Source organism: Macaca nemestrina, chromosome 6 (genome assembly GCF_043159975.1).
Source record: "Macaca nemestrina isolate mMacNem1 chromosome 6, mMacNem.hap1, whole genome shotgun sequence".
In the NCBI taxonomy this organism is placed as follows: Eukaryota; Metazoa; Chordata; class Mammalia; order Primates; family Cercopithecidae; genus Macaca; species Macaca nemestrina.
The window spans coordinates 69,856,642-69,876,294 of NC_092130.1; the positions used below are offsets into that span (position 1 = coordinate 69,856,642).

At 35.6% G+C, this 19,653-nt stretch overlaps 1 protein-coding gene and 1 long non-coding RNA gene across 15 annotated transcripts in view; one reads left to right on the forward strand and one right to left on the reverse strand.

Annotated features, from left to right (window-relative positions):
• The window catches only part of LOC105471107 (uncharacterized), a 71,461-nt gene extending 53,789 nt beyond the window's left edge, over positions 1 to 17,672 (reverse strand). For all 3 annotated transcript variants that reach the window (XR_011624801.1, XR_011624802.1, XR_980991.3), the window contains exons 1-2: positions 17,546 to 17,672; positions 15,034 to 15,161 (exon numbers count right to left, since the gene is read on the reverse strand). This is a non-coding gene — a long non-coding RNA (uncharacterized lncRNA). The remainder of the gene's footprint in view (positions 1 to 15,033; positions 15,162 to 17,545) is intronic.
• LOC105471108 (transmembrane protein 232) overlaps positions 1 to 19,653 on the forward strand; it is a 306,948-nt gene that overhangs the window by 89,509 nt on the left and 197,786 nt on the right. For all 12 annotated transcript variants that reach the window (XM_071098619.1, XM_071098622.1, XM_071098621.1 and 9 more), the window contains 3 exons: positions 2,077 to 2,234; positions 12,562 to 12,661; positions 15,039 to 15,205. In XM_071098619.1, the coding sequence (XP_070954720.1) occupies positions 2,077 to 2,234; positions 12,562 to 12,661; positions 15,039 to 15,205 (425 nt within the window). The remainder of the gene's footprint in view (positions 1 to 2,076; positions 2,235 to 12,561; positions 12,662 to 15,038; positions 15,206 to 19,653) is intronic.

Consider the following 19,653-nt stretch of genomic DNA (forward strand, 5'->3'; position numbering starts at 1 on the left):
AAAATTAACGTTATTTCTAAGGGGGTAAAATTCCTTCCATCACTATTGTTACATTGTATATATATGCCTTTTAAAATAGTTTTAGAATGTTAACCACATGAGTTCAGAGAGAATTTCCCCCATGTAAATTAGGTTTTGTAGTGCTATCTAGGAGTTTTCAAGCAGCAGGAAGAATTATTTTGTATTTAACTTGCCTTTATGGTCCTTCATCACAGTGCCATCCACAGCCTGACCTCTATTAATAATTTAAATGATATTGAGGTAAACACTCTTGGTTTACCAGCAAGAAGAGGCTGTTTGCTCTTCATTGACAATTAAATTTCAGTTTTAATTAGTCATGTGATTTAGAAGAGGACTGGCCCTTGCCCAACCCGACGGGGGTGAATCATGGATGGTCTAAATCAGAGGTCCCAAAACCCTGGACCATGAACTGGTACCAGTCTGTGGTCTGTTAGGAACTGGGCCGCACAACAGGCTATGAGCAGCCAGTGAGAGCGAGCATTACTGAGCTCCACCTCCTGTCAGATCAGCAGTGACATTGGATCCTCATAGGAGTGTGAAGTCTATGGTGAACTGCACACGTGAGGGATCTAGGCTGTGTGCTCCTTATGAGACAAAGCCAGTCCCTGGTGCCAAAATGGTTGGGAACTGCTGGTCTAAATCAATTATGGTAATTCCTTTTCACTTGCCAGTGATTTGATTAGGGTTAGTCACATGACCTGATCCTCAGCAAAGTGATGTAATGACAGCTCTATTTCCTGTACTTTTTGTTGACTTGCTTTCGAAAAAGACATGCCTGGGAAAAAAGCATTCCTTTCCTCCCTATACTCTTGTTTGTTCCTGTCTAGTTTGCTTGGTAAGAACATGATGCCTGGAGTTTGTGCAGTCATCACAGTTCTCATGCACATGAGGGGGAACTAGAAGATGAAAGAAATGTGCATCTAAAGGGCAGCTATCTTAGCTGTCCCTGGAACCTTTCCAATTTCTAATCTTGTGAAATAATAAACCTCCTTATTTTGAAGACGTTTTTGTTATATTTTCTGTTACATGCAGCAAAAGCATTTCAATACACTCACATATTGAACTCTAAATAATACTCTCAGTATGACTTCTTACTCTCTTCACAACTAAAATAACTGAATGGGTGTTTTACCTGTACTTTTGTCTGCTCCTCATTCTATAGTCCACCCTCCACTCAACAGCTTGTGATTACACTCAAATGAGCCCCAACTCCATATCATGGCCTACAGGACTCTTCATGTGCTGGCTCCTGGCTACCTCCCTACTTACTCATTATGTTCAGCCCTACTGACCTCCTTCCTGTCCCTTGAGCATGTCAGGGTTCTTCTTTCCTCAAGTCCCTGTATTTGCTGTTTGTCCTCATATATTTACATGGAAGCTCTTCCAAACTTTTGTATGATTTGACAAGCTGTTTTCTCTAGGCTCTTGTCTCTATATTCTTCCTCCTTCAGCTTCACAGGGTGGCCCTGTTTCCTCTACTTTGATTCTCTAGTCTTCTGCTCTTCCCTTTTTATCTTGAGCACTGCCTTTTATCATCTGGTTCTGTCCTATTTCTCCACCACTATGTGTGTGACCTGGTGATTTATTTAGTGTTGGGCCTGTATAGTGTTGGATCTATAATAACTGAGCCCCCTTGGACATTTCTTCTTCCTCTAGCCTCTCGACCTTGGTGGTTTCTGTTTCAGTTGCTTCATGCCATGAGGTTGAACTTCCTATATGGCAACTTAGGGTTCCAAAGCTAGTATCTTGAGAGAGTGAGAGAGATCCAGGTGGAAGCAGTGGTGCCTTTTCTGATTCAGTCTTAGAAGTCACATAGTATCATTTCTGCCACATTTCATTCTATTGGTTGAAACTGTCACAGGGTCTGCTCAAGTTTAAGGAGAAGGGCATATAGACATCACCTCTTGATGAAAAAGGTGTCAAAGAATTTGTAAATACATTTTAAAACTGCCATTTGGTCTTAATGGTAGGAAATAATTTTAAATAGTAATTATAGCATGTAGAAAAACAGGACGGTTTTCAAATGACGCAGTTTCTATATTTTTAATATTTCAGAAGCTTTAAATATGCTTTATGCATCTCTGGACCATGCTTCCTTTGATTATGATCATCTGCCTGCCTTATTTTTTGTTGCGGAATCGATTTTATACAGACTGTGTTGTGATGCATCCCTCAAAACGTATTTATATTCAGTGGAAATAAAGCTAGTAAAGGTATGTTTTGAAAAACTTCTTAATGTTCTTAAATATTTCATATACTACATGTAACAACATGACATCTGTTTTAGGATCAAAACAGAACATTTAGTTTTATTATAGAATATTCTTTTGTTTGGTAGTTTAATCTTCTCTAATTGTGAGTAGTACATTATTATTGCTTAATATCTAAATGGAGATAGTAGTTTGAGAAAATATAATTTCACAAACTACATAAGAAAATAACATTTCATTAAAAAACAATATACTTAACTGTTTGTCTAAGTGTATATATATATAGTTTTTATTTTCTATTTTAAAGGCTTTTAAATGCCACCTCCTCTACCATTTAAAAATGCTAACAAATAACCCTAAATAACTGCCCAATTTGGGAAGCTTAGTTATTCTTCTAATATTCTATGTAACTTTAGATCTATAAAATGAAAGACTCTTTTCAGGTAACTCATATTTTATAAGATCCTTGAGATCATATTGTTTCACTCTCGGTGATGATCTTGGTTGACTGCTGTAAAATACATTGTTAGTCAAATAAATATAGTTTAACTAATGGTTTTACTGCAAAGAGAGAAAAGAAAGGCTAAAAGTATTTCTTTAAGATGGTTTTTTATATATATATATACACACATATTTATATGTATGAATGAAACAAATTAAATCAATGATGCAGAAATTGTTTTTTTAATTAAATTTTGATTATAAACTGTTAGAAATTGAACATGAGAGAACATTGATGAGTCAGTCAATCAGTTGAACATTTTGGGGAGACAACCACATTTCAGTCATGTAAGTCAAGCTTAGATGCTCTCTGACACGTTTGGTAGTAAAAGACTTGTGGAGACCAGGCAAAAGTAGATACAGAGAACACATAATAGAAATTAACTATGCAAAAAACTGAGCTTTGCATAGAAGGAAGATTGAAGAAAATAGTCAAGATATTACCAATACTGTCCTGGGATGGTGCGAGTATGATGATTTTTTTTCTTTTTTCTGTATTTCCAAAACTGTCCACTAAAAATACGTATTTATATTTATAATGAAAACAATATATATGTAAACATAAAATATATAAAATATAAAATATAAATATACATATTTCTAATGAAAAAAGAAAGGTAATAAAATTTTTTAAGTGGAATAAAAAAACATGGAGCAAGTCTGGCTTTTATCTCCTCTTTCTCATCTCCTTCAGTGACCTTTCTCCATTTCTTGCCTTTTGTATTTCTGCTAGCAAGAAAAAAATAGCTACAAAATATAGTTTTATGCATTGAGCATATTGCTTATACTTTGCACATGCCCTGTTATCTGCCAAGCCAATTTGTACCAGTTCTGATAGCAGCTGCAAACACTTAAACCTTACTTAACTATGTGCCTTACGCAATGATAAGTGCTTTAAATATATTAGACACATTAACTTATTTTATTCTCACAACTATCCTAAGAGGATTATTCATAATTTCATATTCCACATTCGTCACTGTGGCACAGAGAGTTTTAAGTGACTTCCCCAAAGTCTAAGCAGAGAGAGTTTTGATATTCAGTGTGGTTCCGGAGTCCAGTGAACTCTCAGCTATGATGCTACACATCTACCTTGGTTCTCAGATTTACTAATTTTTACCTTATTCTTTCTTCTATTGATATATAAATAACATTTTAAATATTTATGAAGTACATGTTAGTGTCTGTTACATGACTAGCATGTATAATGATCAAGTCAGGATATTTAGGCTATCCGTCACTTTGAGTATTTATTATTTCTGTGTATTTGCATCATTTCAAATCCTCTCTTCTAGTTACTTTGAAATATGCAAGGCATTGTTGGTAAGTATAGTCACCCTATTCTGCTATAAAACATTCTTTCTAATGCTATATTTGTACCCATTAACCAACTTCTCTTTATTTTCCCCTCCTATTTACCCACCCTTTTTGGTCTCTAATATCTATAATATTATTCTATTATCTTTGTCCATGAGATCAAGTCTTTTAGCTTCCACATGTGAGTGAGAACATGTGATATTTGTATTTCTGTGCCTAGCTTATTTCACTTAACATAATGACTCCCAGTTACATTCATAGTGCTGCAAATGATATTTCATTATTTTATGGCCAAATTGTATTGCATTGTGTATATACACCACATTTTCTTTATCGAATCACCCATTATGGATACTTAGGTTAATCATATCTTTACTATTGTGAAGAGTGCTCCAGTAAACGTGAGAGTGCAGGTATTCCTATAATACACTGATTTTCTTTATCTTCCTAAAAGATAAATGCCCACTAGTGGAATTGCTGGACAGTATGGTAGTTCTGTTTTTAGTTTCTTAGAAAATCTAAACACTGTTTTCCTTAGTGGCTGTAATAATTTACATTGCCACCAATAGCATATGAGTTTTCTTTTCTCTGTATCCTCGCCATCATGTGTATTTTTTTTTGTCTTTTTAATAACAGCCATTCTAATTGGAGTGAAATGATATTTAATTGTGGCATATGGTCTTTATTATTTTGAGGCATATTCCTTCTATGCATAGTTTAGAGACTTTTTATCATGAAGGGATGTTGAATTTTTTCAAATGCTTTTTCTGCATCTGAGATGATCATATGGTTTTTGTCCTTCATTCTGTTGTGATGTATCATGTTTATTGATTTGTGTATGTTGAATCATTCTTGAATCCCTGGTATAAATCCAACTTGAACATGTTGTATAATCTTTTTGATGTGCTGTTGGATTCAGTTTGCTAGTATTTGGTTGAGGTTTTTTGAGTCTATGTGCATTAGAGATATTAGCCTATAGTTTTCTTTCTTTGTTGCACGTTTTCTGGTTTTGGTATTAGGGTAACACTGGCCTTGGGAAATGTGATAGGGAGATTTCCCTTGTCCTTAACTTTTGGGAATTATTTGAGAAGGGTTGGTATTAGTTTTTCCTTATCTATTTGGTAGAATTCAGTAGCAAATCCATCTAGTACTGCACTTTTCTTTCTGGGGGGAATCTTTTCGTTAATGATTCAGTCTTGCTACTCATTGGTATGTTCAGGTTCTGTATTTCTTCCTGAGTCAATCTTGGTAGGTCGTATGTTTTCAGGAATTTATCCATTTCCTCTAGTTTTCCAGTTTGTTAGTGTATAGTTGTTTACAATAGTCTCTGATGATCTTTTGTACTTCTGTGGTATTAGTTTTAATATCTCCTTTTTCACTTTTGATTATGTTTGAGTGGGCCTTCTCTCTTCTTTCCTTGGTTAGTTTAGCTAGCAGTTGATCAATTTTATCTTTTAAAAAAGTTTTCATTTTGTTGATCTTTTGTGTTCTTTTTTAGTCTCCATTTCATTTATTTCTTCTTTGATCTTTATTATTTATCACCTTCTATGAATTTTGAGTTTGGTTTGTTCTTGCTTTACTAGTTCCTTGAAGTGCATCATTAGATTATTTGAAATCTTTCTGTTTCTTTGATGCAGGAATTTATTGCTGTAAAAACCCTTCTTAACACTGCTTTTGCTCTGTCCCTCAGGTTTCAGTATATTGTGCTTTCATTTTCATTTGTTTCAAAACATTTTTTTAAATTTCCATTTTAATTTCTTCATTGACCCAGTGGTTGTTCAGAAACATGTTGTTTAATTTCCATGTATTTTTATAGTTTTCAAAGTTCCTCTTGGTATTGATTTCCAGTTGTATTTCATTGTAGTCTGAGAAGATACTTGGTATGATTTTGATTTTAAAAATTTGTTGACTTATTTTTTGCCTAGCATATGATCTAACCTGGAGAATATTCCATGTACTAACGAGAAGAATGTACATTCTGTTGTTGTGTTGGGAAAAATATTATGTGAATATCTTTAAAGTCCGTTTGGTCTAAAGTCCAAGTTAAATACAATGTCTCTTTGTTGATATTATATCTAAATATGTCTCATGCTAACGGACGAGTGTTGAAGTTCTCCACTATTAATGTATTGGAGTCTATGTTTCTCTATAGATCTAGTAGTATTTGTGTTGTGAATCTGGGTGCTCCCCGTTGGGTGCATATATACTTAGAATTGTAATATCCTCTTCTTGGATTGATTCCTTTGTCATTATTTGATGTCCTTACCTTTTTAAAAAACCTTTTTTGACATAAAGTCTGTTTTATCCAATAGAAGTATAGCTACTCCTACTTGCTTTTAATTTCAATTTGCGTGGAGTATGTTTTTCCATCTCTTTACTCTCAGTCTGTGTCTTCACAGGTAAGGTGCATTTCTTGTAGGCAACATATAGTTAAATTATGTTTGTAAAAAAGTGTATTAAGCCAGCCTATATCTTTTAAGTGAAGAATTTATTCTATTTACTTTTAGGTTATTATTGATATGTGAGGTTTTGTTCCTGTCATATTGTTAATTGTTTTCTGGTTTGTAATAGTCCATTTTAACACTGCTATAAAGAAACACCTGAGACTGGGAAATTTATAAAGAAAAGAGGTTTAATTGACTCACAGTTCTGCATGGCTGGGAGGCCTCAGGAAACTTAACAATCATGGCAAAAGGCGAACGAGAAGCTCGAGCCTTCTTTACAAGGCAGCAGGAAAGGGAGAGCAAAGGGTGAACTTCCAAAGACTTATAATACCATCAGATATCTCGAGAACTCACTCACTATCACTAGAAGAGCATCTGGGAAACCATGCCCATGATTCAGTCACCTCCCTCCCTCAACACGTGAACCTCCCTTGACACATGGAGATTACAATTTGAGATGAGATTTGGGTAGGAACACAGAGCCAAACCATATCATGGTTGTTTTGTGTATTCTTCTCTTCTTTTTCTCTTATTGTTTTTCCTTGTGGTTTGCTAATTTTCTGTTGTGGTACCATTTGAGTCTTTTCCTCTTTTGTGTCTTTGCTTTACTCACGAGTTTTACACTTTCATATGTTTTCATGATGATAACTATCATCTTTCCTCTTCCTGGTTTAGGACTCCCTTGAACATTTTTTGTAAGGCTAGTCTAATGATGATGAATGATCTTAGCATTTGCTTGTCTGTAAAAGACTTTATTTCTTCTTCATTTACGAAGGATAATTTTGCTGGATATAGTATCTTTGGGTCTTTCAAGTGTCAAGTATTTTTTCTTGCAGCAATTTGAATATATCGTTCCATTCTCTCTTGGCCTGTAGTTTTCTGCTGAGAAATCCACTTTTAGTCTGCTCAAGGCTGACTAGATGATTTTTCTTTCTGTTTATTTTAGAATTTTCTCTTTGTCTTTGACTTTAGACAGTTTGACTGTAATGTACCATGGAAAAGTATTTTGGGTTTGTGGGGTCTCCTCAATCTGGATGTCTAAATCTCTTGGTATACTTGGGAAGATTTCAAGTTAAATTTTGTTAAATAAGTTTTTGAAGCCTTTCATTCACTTTTTACCTTTAGGAATACCAATAATTCATGTATTTGGTCACTGTGTTGTGTCACATATATCACAGAGGCTTTGTTTTTTCTTTTTCATTATTTTTTCTTTATTTTTCTCTGAGTTACATCAAAAGTTGTGTCTTCAGGTTCTGAGATTCTTTTGTGTTGCTGTTGTTTTAGTTTATTGTTTAAACTCTTGATTGTACTTTTTATTTAATTAAAGAAGTTCTTCAATTCCAGATTTTGTTTGGTTCTTTTGTATGATATGTATCTCTCATAAATTTCTCCTTCAAATCTTGAACTGTTTTCTTCTGACTTTTTGTATTATTTTTTGAAATTCTCTTGTATCTCACTGTGTTTCTTTAGTGTCATAATTTTGATTTTTTTCCCTGTGATTTCACACATTTCTTTTTGATTGGGATATGTTGCTGGGGAATTATTGTGTTCCTTTGGAAGTGTCATATTTCCCTGTTTTTCATGTTTCCTTACATTGATAACTGTGTATCTTGTGTAATATTCACTTATTCCAATTTTTTGAATTTGCTTTCACAGTAGAGGATTTTTTCCTGGAGATGTGTCATAGTGTTGGTTAGTAGGACCCTTTGCATTTGATTCTGAGTGCATGCAGTGGTGCAGTCCCTGTATGATTTATTTGGCTGTCAACAGCCTCAGTGGTATCTATGATTTCCCAGTGGTTTAGAGTGTTGTTAAGAGTAGAGGTTATGGTGAAGTTTTGCTCAGGGACAGGGATTCCAGATGGGTTAGTCTTTGGTCCCCAGTGGTGGCAGCAGTGGGATCAGTATGCCTGTTCTTGTGCCCCTGTGTACAAGATACTTGCTCTGGTATTAGCAGGACCAGGCAGGCCAATTCTTGGGCTTCTAGGTAGTTTACTTAGATCATGGTAGTGACACTGGTGGATCAGGCAGGTGAGTGAGTTCTTGATTCCCTGGGTAGGTGGCGTGGTGTAGGTAGTGGCAGTAGCAGTTGTGGGACAACCTTCTAGGTCCTGAGCCGTGCATGCTGATGTTGGAGATAGCTACAGTGCAGTCTCCACCTGCAGCCCCAGTCATGCAGCTCTCAGGCTTGCCTGTTCTCAGTTGTAGCAGCACTGCAGTGGTGCACATAAAGGTAAGCAGCCCTGCCCTTTGCACATGAGCTTGATCATGGAAGTCATTCAACCAGTAGGAGTGTGGTCACTATCCAGGCCCACTCAAGGAGCCATCCGGTTCACCTGCCCTAGCCTCCAGTGGCAGCAGCGGTGACTGAGCCTGCAGAGGTATGCAGAGTGGGAGAGAGAATCCCTGTGCATGAACCTGAACACAGAGGCCACTCCACCAGTGGAAGTGGGGTCACTGCCCTCAGCCCCAGAGAGCTGGCTCTCATTTGGATTCCCAGTGGCAGCAACTGCTGCTGCAGTGTTAGGTGGGGGGTCTGAATGGATCTCACTCTGCTTGCAAGCCTGAACACAGAGTTTGTGCTACTGGTGAGGCAGGGTTTCTTCTCATAGCCCCAGACAGGAAGCTTTCAGGGTCTGGAAAGTGCGTGCCTTGGTTTCCTTTGTCCCAGAGACTGCAATGTTAATGCACTGCACCATCTCTTTTCTGGGAAGTAATACTACTTGTGGGCCACAGTACTGGGGCCCCGTAGCACCTTTGTTTCCAACAATGCTATGCCACTGTAGCCCACTGGGTAGGCGCTAGGGAATGTCAGTGGGGGTTCCTGGGATATGGAGATATGAAGGCTATGTTTCTAAAGGGAGGATGTAACCCCATGATGGCTGTACTCTCACAATGGTACCCTGCTGTAGTTGCTTAGGTCTCAGGGGTGTGAGTGAACCAGCAAAAGTTCTCTGTCTGGTACAATGTCCTTTGGGGGTCTCTAGCTCACTGTCCATGTTAGTGTCAGGAAGTATGTGTGTCAAGGAGCTCTGCCATGGTTCAGGTTGTTGCAGTCCATGGTAGGAACATAGACCACTGAAGTTCTTACACCCTTTCCCCCAACAGCAAGCCCCTATGTGTTCCCAGCCGATTTTGCTTCCCTTCTGTATTAGTTGATTCTCACGCTGCTATAAAGAAGTACTTGGGACTGGGTAATTTATGAAGAAAAGAGGTTTAATATTCTCACAGTTCCACAGGCTTAACAGGAAGCATGACTGGGAGGCCTCAGGAAACTTATAATCATGGCAGAAAGTGAAGGAGAAGCAAGCACATCTTCACATGTTAGAGAAGGAGAGAGAGAGTGAAAGGGGAAGCACCACACACTTTCATACAACCAGATCTCACTGTCACAAGAACTGCAAGGGAGAAGTCCACCCCCGTGGTCCAATCACCTCTCACTGGGCCCCTCCCCTGACACGTGAGATTATAGTTCGGGATGAGATTTGGGTGGGAACACAGAGCCAAACCATATCACCTTCTGTGTCTCAAGTATTTCCTGTAACTTCTCTATTGTACTCCAGTGTTCTCTCCTAGTTGTTCCATCTGAGGTGTGATTATTGATTCATAATTTTGGCTCTTCTTTCTGGAGAGAGTGAGTATGCAGTGTCTCTAGTCAGCTATCTTCAACTGGAGTCCCAAGATTTAATATTTTTAAAGCTTGCTTTTTATTATTCTAGTTCGTATAACTATCTATTGGAAATAAGCATACTCTATAAGTACTTTGAACCCAGGCAAGAAAACATTTTACTTGTCCTCCTTGCCTTTGTAGGGTTTTCATTACATATCTGAAAGACTATTGGAAATCTCCCTTTTGTTCTTTTCTTTTTGATGGAATGCTTTATTAAAGGATATTATCATAGAGGCATCACCCACTCTATATGCATTGTTTTGTTTCTCCTTTGGAGAAGTAGCTCAGGGTTGAATAGATCTAGAAATATATGATCCACAAATATTATTTCTTTTATGTTTTGTTTACATTCTTTCCTTTCTGTCTAGCTCTAAGTGTACAATATTCTTAATGATTGAATTCTGTTTACAGAAGTATAGAGAATAACATAAAAGCAACAACAGTTTTATATGTATTACATAGAAATATATGCAGTGATAGTCAAGATTCTATGCAGGAACCAAAAACATACAACTATTAAAATACAACACATGATAAATATTATCCAGCCTTCAATTTTACAGCCAGCTAAAAGGGTCAGAAAAAAGAGAAGAGATGAAAATAGAAAGAGAGGAGGAGGAGGTAAAGGTCAAATGAAGGAAATGTAGGAGAGCTCAGAAAGAGAAACTGACAAGCTAAAATTCAATGTAGGAGGCAAAGCTTGAGTTGTCAGACAACAAAGAGAATATGTACACAAATAATACATGAAGAACAATACATAGAAAATCCAATATACAATATGGAAAGGTAGATTTGTCAAAAATTTGACCTTCAAGAATATTAAGATGAAAGCTTTTAAAATCATTTTCAAGTATAGCTATAACTAAAGATAGTCTCTGGGTCAGGTAAAATCCATGACCAAATTGAGGTATAAACACAGATGTTATTCATACTGACATGCTTGTCATGTATTTTCTATTTTGTCCCCTGTTACATTTTTGAATATTGTATTCCTTTCAGTATTTATCTATAGTCCTTGAAAAATATTAACTTATCCCCCTTCTGATCAGTTATTCATTCATTGTCTATATCTATGAGAATAGTTTCCTTTAATTCTGTCATCTAGAGTATTTCATTATTCTTTTAAATATTTTTTTCACATTTAACTTCAGCATCGTAGAGAAACACAGTACTATAACAAAGCTGTTTGTATGAAGAGACCCCTTGGGCATGCCTTATAAACATGTTATTTTTATATACTTCATAAGTCTACAAATGTATATGTTTATACTTTATGGATACATTTAGAAATATTAATGATGCATTCTCAAAATTTATTAGTAGTGATAGAGGTTTGTAATAAAAAATGTGGAAATCACTGCCATAGTAGAAAGCTCATGGCTTTTGGAGCAGTACATACATTCCTGGGTTCAAATTCCAGTAATGTTACTTATTTACTTTATAGTGTTGGATGATGCACTGAGATTTCGTTAGATTTATCTTTCTAATTTTATTTTCTTTTTACATGTATATTGTTACGTGATACCCTGCGTTGCTGTTAAGAGGATTTGGAGATACATACATACATACACACACACACACACACACACACACACACACACACACACACACAGACAGGATAATGACAGCTATTGCTGTTATTTGGGTCTTCTCCATAATTTAGAAACTGTATTCCATTTATTTCTATAGTTAATGTGTTTTTTATAATTTTCTGTAAAATGTTGCAAATTATTTTTGCAGACATTCCATTTTATGTAGTCTGTGTAAAACAAACTATATGTTTACTAATCTTACAGATGTAAGGTTTTGCACTGCTTATTTAATAATGACCCCGTGAGAGGTCTTTTTTCTTGAGGGAATAAGGAGCTTAGCTCAGCATATTATGCAGAAGTAGGATAGTTCTCAACACTATGTAATGTGATGGTCCTCAAACTGTTGACTGATATGCATAGAAAGAAATACCCTTTGCATTGCAATCCAGATAACATAATATATATTCATTTATATACTGAAACAAGGAATTGTACAATAAACTATGTTTTGTTTTTTCTTCCCTTTTATTTTATTTAAAAATCTCCTGTCAATTGATTTCATGACTCACTTAAAGAGTATAACTTGTAATTTGAAAAACACTGTTCTAAAGGACATAGAACAAAATAGCATTTAGTGTTGGTCATTATATGTAGTATAGAGATGATTTATAAAAGTTTTTTGGCTGAGCTAGCATTTCAATCTTGATATAAATGTTTTAATGTTATTTCAAAACCACATAATGTTGAACAAGTTTAAAATTGTTTTCTCAAAAGAAAATGTAATAAAATAATGGTTGATTTTTCTTATGGTTTTTAAACATTTATTGATGTAACATAAAACTGCATTTTTCTTTTCTCTTTTGACAGATTGGCTATTTGGTCTTCTTACGACTTTTTATATTTTTCCTGCATGGTCATCTAGAAAGTTTTAAGCAACATTTACTTAGGCTTCAACCACATTTATATGGTAGAATATCTTTTATTTTTTACACTTATAAATGTTTTATGTTATATTTTGAGAAACTTAGACTGTCACTATAAAGAATGTAAGCTGCATTTTATTTTTCATAAGATAATAGGTGCAGTGTTGAAGAGCACAGCTTCAGGGCCAGATTGCATTTGTTCAGCTCACTGCCCCTCCAACCCCCATACTTTTGTTATTTCTTTGTGGTGAGAACATTTAGAACCTGACTCTACTTTTTTCCCAGCAATTTTGAAAAGTGCAGTACATTATTATTAACTATAGTTATCATGTCGTGAAATAGATCACTAGACCTTATTCCTTCTATCTAACTGAAGCTTTGCACCCTAATATCTCCCCTTTCCCCATCCATTCCTGCAACCTACTCCCTGCTCCAGATGCTGGTAATCCTCATTCTGTATTCTGCTTTTTACTTTGCCACTTAAGTGTATGAGCTTTTTTGTGACTCAGTTTTCCTATTTGTAATAGTATCTACCTCCCTGAATTTCAGGAAAGTTAGATTCATATTTTAGTAAGGTTCTGGACCTGGTGATCCACTGAATCTAAGCTATATGTAAATAAGAGTGAGAAATTCAAGCAGGAGCTGAAGTTTTGCATATTGAGTAATAGAACTGAGATGATGTTCTGAACTAGGAATAATTTGGAGAAATATTGGACATACTGAATTTGAAGGTCACTCAGGTATATATACCCAACAAGCAGTTGAAAACATAGGTTTGGAACTAGGGAAATAAGTGAAGCCTGCCTGGGATATAGAATTGACAGTCATCCATGTTAATGTGGCTGTGGGCAAGGGGCAGGGAGAAACTAATTCCAGGAATGAAATCTTGGGGAACATACATTTAATGGATTATTGGTGTAACAGGGCCCAGGAAAAGAGAAATAAGGGAGGTGAGAGGGAGTGATTATGTTTAAGGAGAGAAATTCAAGATCAATATTGCCATAGAAGTATTAAATAGTAGAAGGTCTGAAAAATAATGAGTTTCTACAATCAGAAAATCACTGCTGATCTTGGGAGCATACCCAGTGGAGAGGTGGAAGCAGAATTCAGTTTGGAGGTAAACAGTGAGGGAAATTTTAAGCATAAGTCAAAAATTGTTAACTATTTCAAAAAAAGCTTAGCCATAAATATTTATGCTGATATGTAAATATGTCAATAGTTCAGACGGATAAAACAAAGTCAAAATATTAGTGTGTTGTAGGATAAGGGAAGGAGAGACTCAAGATAAAGAAAGGGAATAATATTTGATGAAAAAAGTCATGGAGGAGGGAACAGAAGGTAATAGCAGAAGCGTTATGGAGACTGATCAATTAATTCCATTAGCGTAAGTCCTGATCAGATGTGGCTGTAGACAGATAGAATAGGAATTCTTGTCTAACATTTCACTTGTTTTTATATCTTCATTAAATTATATGACCCCTTCTTAACTCCTCACTGTGTTCAGCATAGTGACTTATCAAATATTCAGATGATTATGGCAAATCAACTTTGAAAAATTATTTGAGTAAAACCCTCAAGTTCTCATATTAGCTTGTTATTGAGGATATACCACCCTCAAAAAAATCTGTCTTTCATATATAATAATAAAATCCCCCAATTTTGTCCTCTTACCAAATATAATAGAGCCTTAGGTTACAGCTCTTCCTTTAACAATAGGCTGTTTTCTACCTGAAGCTATCAGCAGCTGCTATCTCTCCACATAGCTGTCCAGTAGAATGGTCATTATTAATTTTTCCATTATGTGGATGGACTAAAACCCAAAGTTTGTCTAAAAGTTTATAGAAAGAGCAGCACTGAGATGATTCTGTTAAATATAACGTGGTGTTGTGTTAAATTACCTTATTGTTGTAAATAATAACATCTTGTTTGTATTATTTACAACATGTTGTTGTAAATAATAACATCTTGTTTGTATTATTTACAACATATTGTTGTAAATAATAACATCTTGAGAAGGAATAAAACTGGAGAATGTAGGTCTAGAATCAATGACATTGATTCCTTTGTAGAATTACAATGTCAAAGTATCCATTATGAATGCAGCATCTATTACAACTTGATTTATTTTCATCTGGAAGTTTCCAAGCTTTGTTGAACAGTAACTATATTTAATTGGGCATTCAATGATTATGAAATTGCTGTTCTGAAATATATAAACTCTTACGTATAAATTATTTACCGTCTAGTGTTCTATTACACCACCAGGGGGCATACGTAACACTATAAATCTTAAATAGGAAACTACAGCAGTTTCTGCATCTAAGTACTGAATTTAATTATAGTTTAATAGCTAAAAGACAAATGAAACACAATGCAAAATATTAATAAAATATTTCTCACAGATGATTTTTCTTACAATAGCACTTTCTTTCTCTGGAGCATCATATCACAAGTATCCAAACATCTTTTCAAATGTGCAATTCATCCTGAAAGCCTCGGAAATTATAGGTAAAAGAGAACTCCGTTCTGAATCAATTTTTAGCCCTGTGGAAAATAAGAAAAGACATGAGAACACAGATTCTGATATGGTGGGTAATCTAGTATGGTGAGTATATCCTGTTGTATGATACATCAGATATGATTACTATGATTAAGTAATGGTGCTTGTCAATACAGTAGGCATTGAGGAATGATGCATTTAGCTGTGGAGGAGGGGTGAACAGCAAAGACACAAATTTCATGCAACCATATGCACAGTTCCTGGAGAGTAGTTAATAGGATGAGTAGTGAGGTATCTGTATATAACACTACTACTTTAAATGGAGTAATGCCATAACACCTTCTTCTTCATAAGTTCCATCTCACCTACTTAACTAAAAATTACAACATAATTTAGACTGACTTGTAAGTTAACATTTTAAGATATTATATTTTTATTAAAGGGAAAGTGTGTACAGAGCAAGTTATTTATGAAAGCAGGCATAGAATTTTTATGCTTTCATAATTCATATGAAATAACATTCAATGGCCAGGCGTGGTGGCTCACGTCTGTAATCCCAGCATTTTGGGAGGCCAAGGCGGGTGGATCACCTTAGGTCGGGAGTTTGAGACCAGCCTGACCAACATGCAGAAACCCCGTCTCTACTAAAACTACAAAATTAGCCAGGTGTGGTGGTGCATGCCTGTAATCCCAGCTACTCAGGAGGCTGAGGCAGGAGAATCGCTTGAACCAGGAGGTGGAGGTTGCGGTGACCCGAGATTGTGCCATTGCACCCCAGCCTGGGCAACAAGAGTGAAACTCCATCTCAAAAAATAAATAAAAATAAAATAAAAAAATATCTCACACCAGTTAGAATGGCAATCATTAAAAGGTCAGGAAACAACAGGTGCTGGAGAGGATGTGGAGAAATAGGAACACTTTTACACTGTTGGTGGGATTGTAAACTAGTTCAACCATTATGGAAAACAGTATGGCGATTCCTCAAGGATGTAGAACTAGATGTACCATATGACCCAGCCATCCCATTACTGGGGATATACCCAAAGGATTATAAATCATGCTGCTATAAAGACACATGCACACGTATGTTCATTGCGGCACTATTCACAATAGCAAAGACTTGGAATCAACCCAAATGTCCATCAGTGACAGACTGGATTAAGAAAATGTGGCACATATACACCATGGAATACTATGCAGCCATCAAAAAGGATGAGTTTGTGTCCTTTGTAGGGACATGGATGCAGCTGGAAACCATCATTCTTAGCAAACTATCACAAGAACAGAAAACCAAACACCGCATGTTCTCACTCATAGGTGGGAACTGAACAATGAGATCACTTGGACTCGGGAAGGGGGACATCACACACCAGGGCCTATTATGGGGAGGGGGGAGGGGGGAGGGGTGAGGGATTGCATAGGATTTATACCTGATGTAAATGACGAGTTGATGGGTGCAGCACAGCAACATGGCACAAGTATACATATGTAACAAACCTGCACGTTATGCACATGTACCCTAGAACTTAAAGTATGATAATAATAAATTAAAAAAAAAGGGGATTTGTGGAAAGAGAAGTAAATTTAAAAAAAAAATAAAATAAAATAAAAAATAAATAACATTTAATATGCTATTAAAGTCAACTGAAAACTTTAAAAAATAGTTTAAATGGGCAAATAATAATAATCTTTAGATTATGATAAATCTCTTAATTTCTAACTCAGATATTAGTAATCTTTAAAAAAAGCCCTAATTAAATAATTTGTTGGTATTTAATAAACAGTACTATGTAAACACAAGTACAGTGAGCCATATAATTGTGCATATACCTTATTGATTAATACACTTCAAAAGACAAATTTTAATCTCTGGGGCTAATAATGCCTTTCTTTCCTCACATATTTTCCAAAAAAGACCAGCAAGCATTTCATAACCTTCTTTTATTTTTTGTTAAACATATTTATTATTTTATAGCTTATAAATAGAAAATTTGTTTTTCTTACAACTTCTAAAAAAGGAAAAATACATTTAACATTACACAAGTTGAAACACCTAAGGAAATGTGAGGAAGATTCTCTTTTTAGATGATATTGTGTGTTACCTTATAATTTTCCCATGCTTCCTGTGAGCCCTTTCTAAAATCAGCTATAAATTAAATATATAAGAAAAAACATTTAAACACATCTATTTGTAAGAGAAAATACTTTCTGGGCCTAAGTGTTTTCTCTTTGGCACATTACTGGTTCACCATTTATGTAACAAGTGACATTTACCAAGTAATTTGAGCCTTCTGGTTATAATTACTAATGAGCACAAATTGCCTCATGAGAAAGGATCTGTTTTTAAGTGTAAAAAATGTTTTAACAGTAAATAGATAATGAAAGATATCGAGCAACAGAAGGAGCACTGATCATGAAGAGAACAGACCTGCTTATGAACTGGTTCTGTGATCTAGGAGAGGCCCACCGATCTCACCAAACTCCATTTGCGTATCTTTAAAAAGTCGTCATTATTGTCATAGTCATCATCATCATCATCATCATCATCATCATCATCATCAATCTGTCTGAACTCTTTTACAGCATTGTTATAAAGATTGCAAAAAAAAGCATGTGCTTTATAAAAGTATTAAATGCCATGCAAACATGAAAAATAATTATTGAAAATATGTATTTAGGACCTCACTTTACCCTAGACAGTGAACTATAGTATTTTCATCTAAGGATGTAAGTATGTTGACTTACTGTTGTGATTGGAATGTTTTTCCTTTAAACAAATAAGATTCCATGAAATCTTAGCAACGTGAATGGTCCAGTTATGAGGTAGGCAACTGTCAATGTTGATTCTGATGCTCTTTAAGAATGAATCCATTTTGTCTCTCTTGGTGCACACACACAGCAAGCAAATGGAAGCTTACTGCTGTACAGCTCAGCCTGAATTAGAAGGGGCAAAAATGTCAATACAGGAAAGGAACATATCAGCTTAGAGTTAGACAAGTCACTAAATCTCTCTGTGCTTTTTTCCACTTTGTAGAACAAAGCTGAGATTCAACCTCTTCTAAATTCTATTTCAGCTCTATCCATGTGATCCCGTAAGGGGATTATAACAGAGTTTGGCCTATCAGGTTTATTGCCCTTCTTTTTCTCCTCCTCTTATCTCATAATATAAAGATATAAATATAGGATAGCATAGCCACAGTGCTGCTAAAAATACTGATTTGGCTAATCAGCACTCAGTCAGTGCTGGACTGCATATCTTAAAGTTCCCCAGTTTCAGCCCAATTTATCCAGTACAGCCGGCCTTTCCAGTTCAGTTGAGTATTTACTCATTCAATACCCATCTCTCTCACCTGGGAAAGGAAAGAGGAAAAAAGATATAAAAGTGATAGAAATGGAAATATAAGAGATACATTTGCATCAATCTCTTCTCCTTTCCTTATGATTGTTTTAGTATATTATAGCAGAGGATTTGTGAATTTATTCCTACTGCCCTTATCATTTGATAATGCTAAAAGGTCTATAGCACATATTTTGGCCACTGTAAAATATTTGATTTTTAGTATTCTTATATGCATTGGAACAAAGTCATAATTACTTAATTTGTTGTCAAAGTGCTACCAAAATTGCACGGAAAGTTCTATAGGATATTACGATACATTAGGATACACACCATATGAGCATGGGTTCCACTTAAGAATAGGAAATTTCCTTTCCTCTGCTGTTGGACCCCATTTCTCTTTTTAATGTCTTTTTAAGTGAGCCAGACACAGGGTTTCCATTGACTTTGACAAATGGTACACTTAATTAGCTCTTTGGATAGCAGAGCCAGAATGCTGGATTGAGTTTTCCACTCTGTCCTTTGCTCACTAGCAAAGCTGAATTTTCTAAGCAGAGTTGTCACCTGGTAGTAATAATAGTTATTTGGAGAATGTAGATTTAAACCCTGCTACAATGAAGTAGACCTTTTATTAAATAGTTTCATCTGTTCTGAAGAACAAATAGTTCTCTGAAAACTAGCAAACACAGAGTTTACATTCTAGTATGATTAGCAATCTCATTCTCTAACACTTTTTGGTAAGCCAAAGTCATTACCTAATTTTGGGACATTTTGTGTTGTCCTGTAATTGTAAATGGTTACTAGGAATTATTAGACTGAAACATAAATTCCTTAAAATTAGGAGCATTATCCTATGATTCATGTCAAATTACCCAGGTAACACTTCGTATTGGGAGATCCTTTCATGGCAATGTCAACCATCCCCCAAATGACTGAAAACTACATGAAACCCAGAAAGCTGTCCCTGAACAGCCAAAATAGAGCCCATGCTTCAAAGCTCATTTATGTGATAAAAGAAAGCCTAGTCAGACACTCAGAATTTATGTACTTAAATTTGCATAAAATCTAGGCTGGTGTTGTTAACTGAATTTTCAGCCAACAGTAGATTAACAACACTTTTGTAGGTGGGCTTCTCAAAGTAGGCATTGTTCCAGCTACAAATGACAGCCCAAAGCTGGACAGCAAGGGAGGGAGATGAA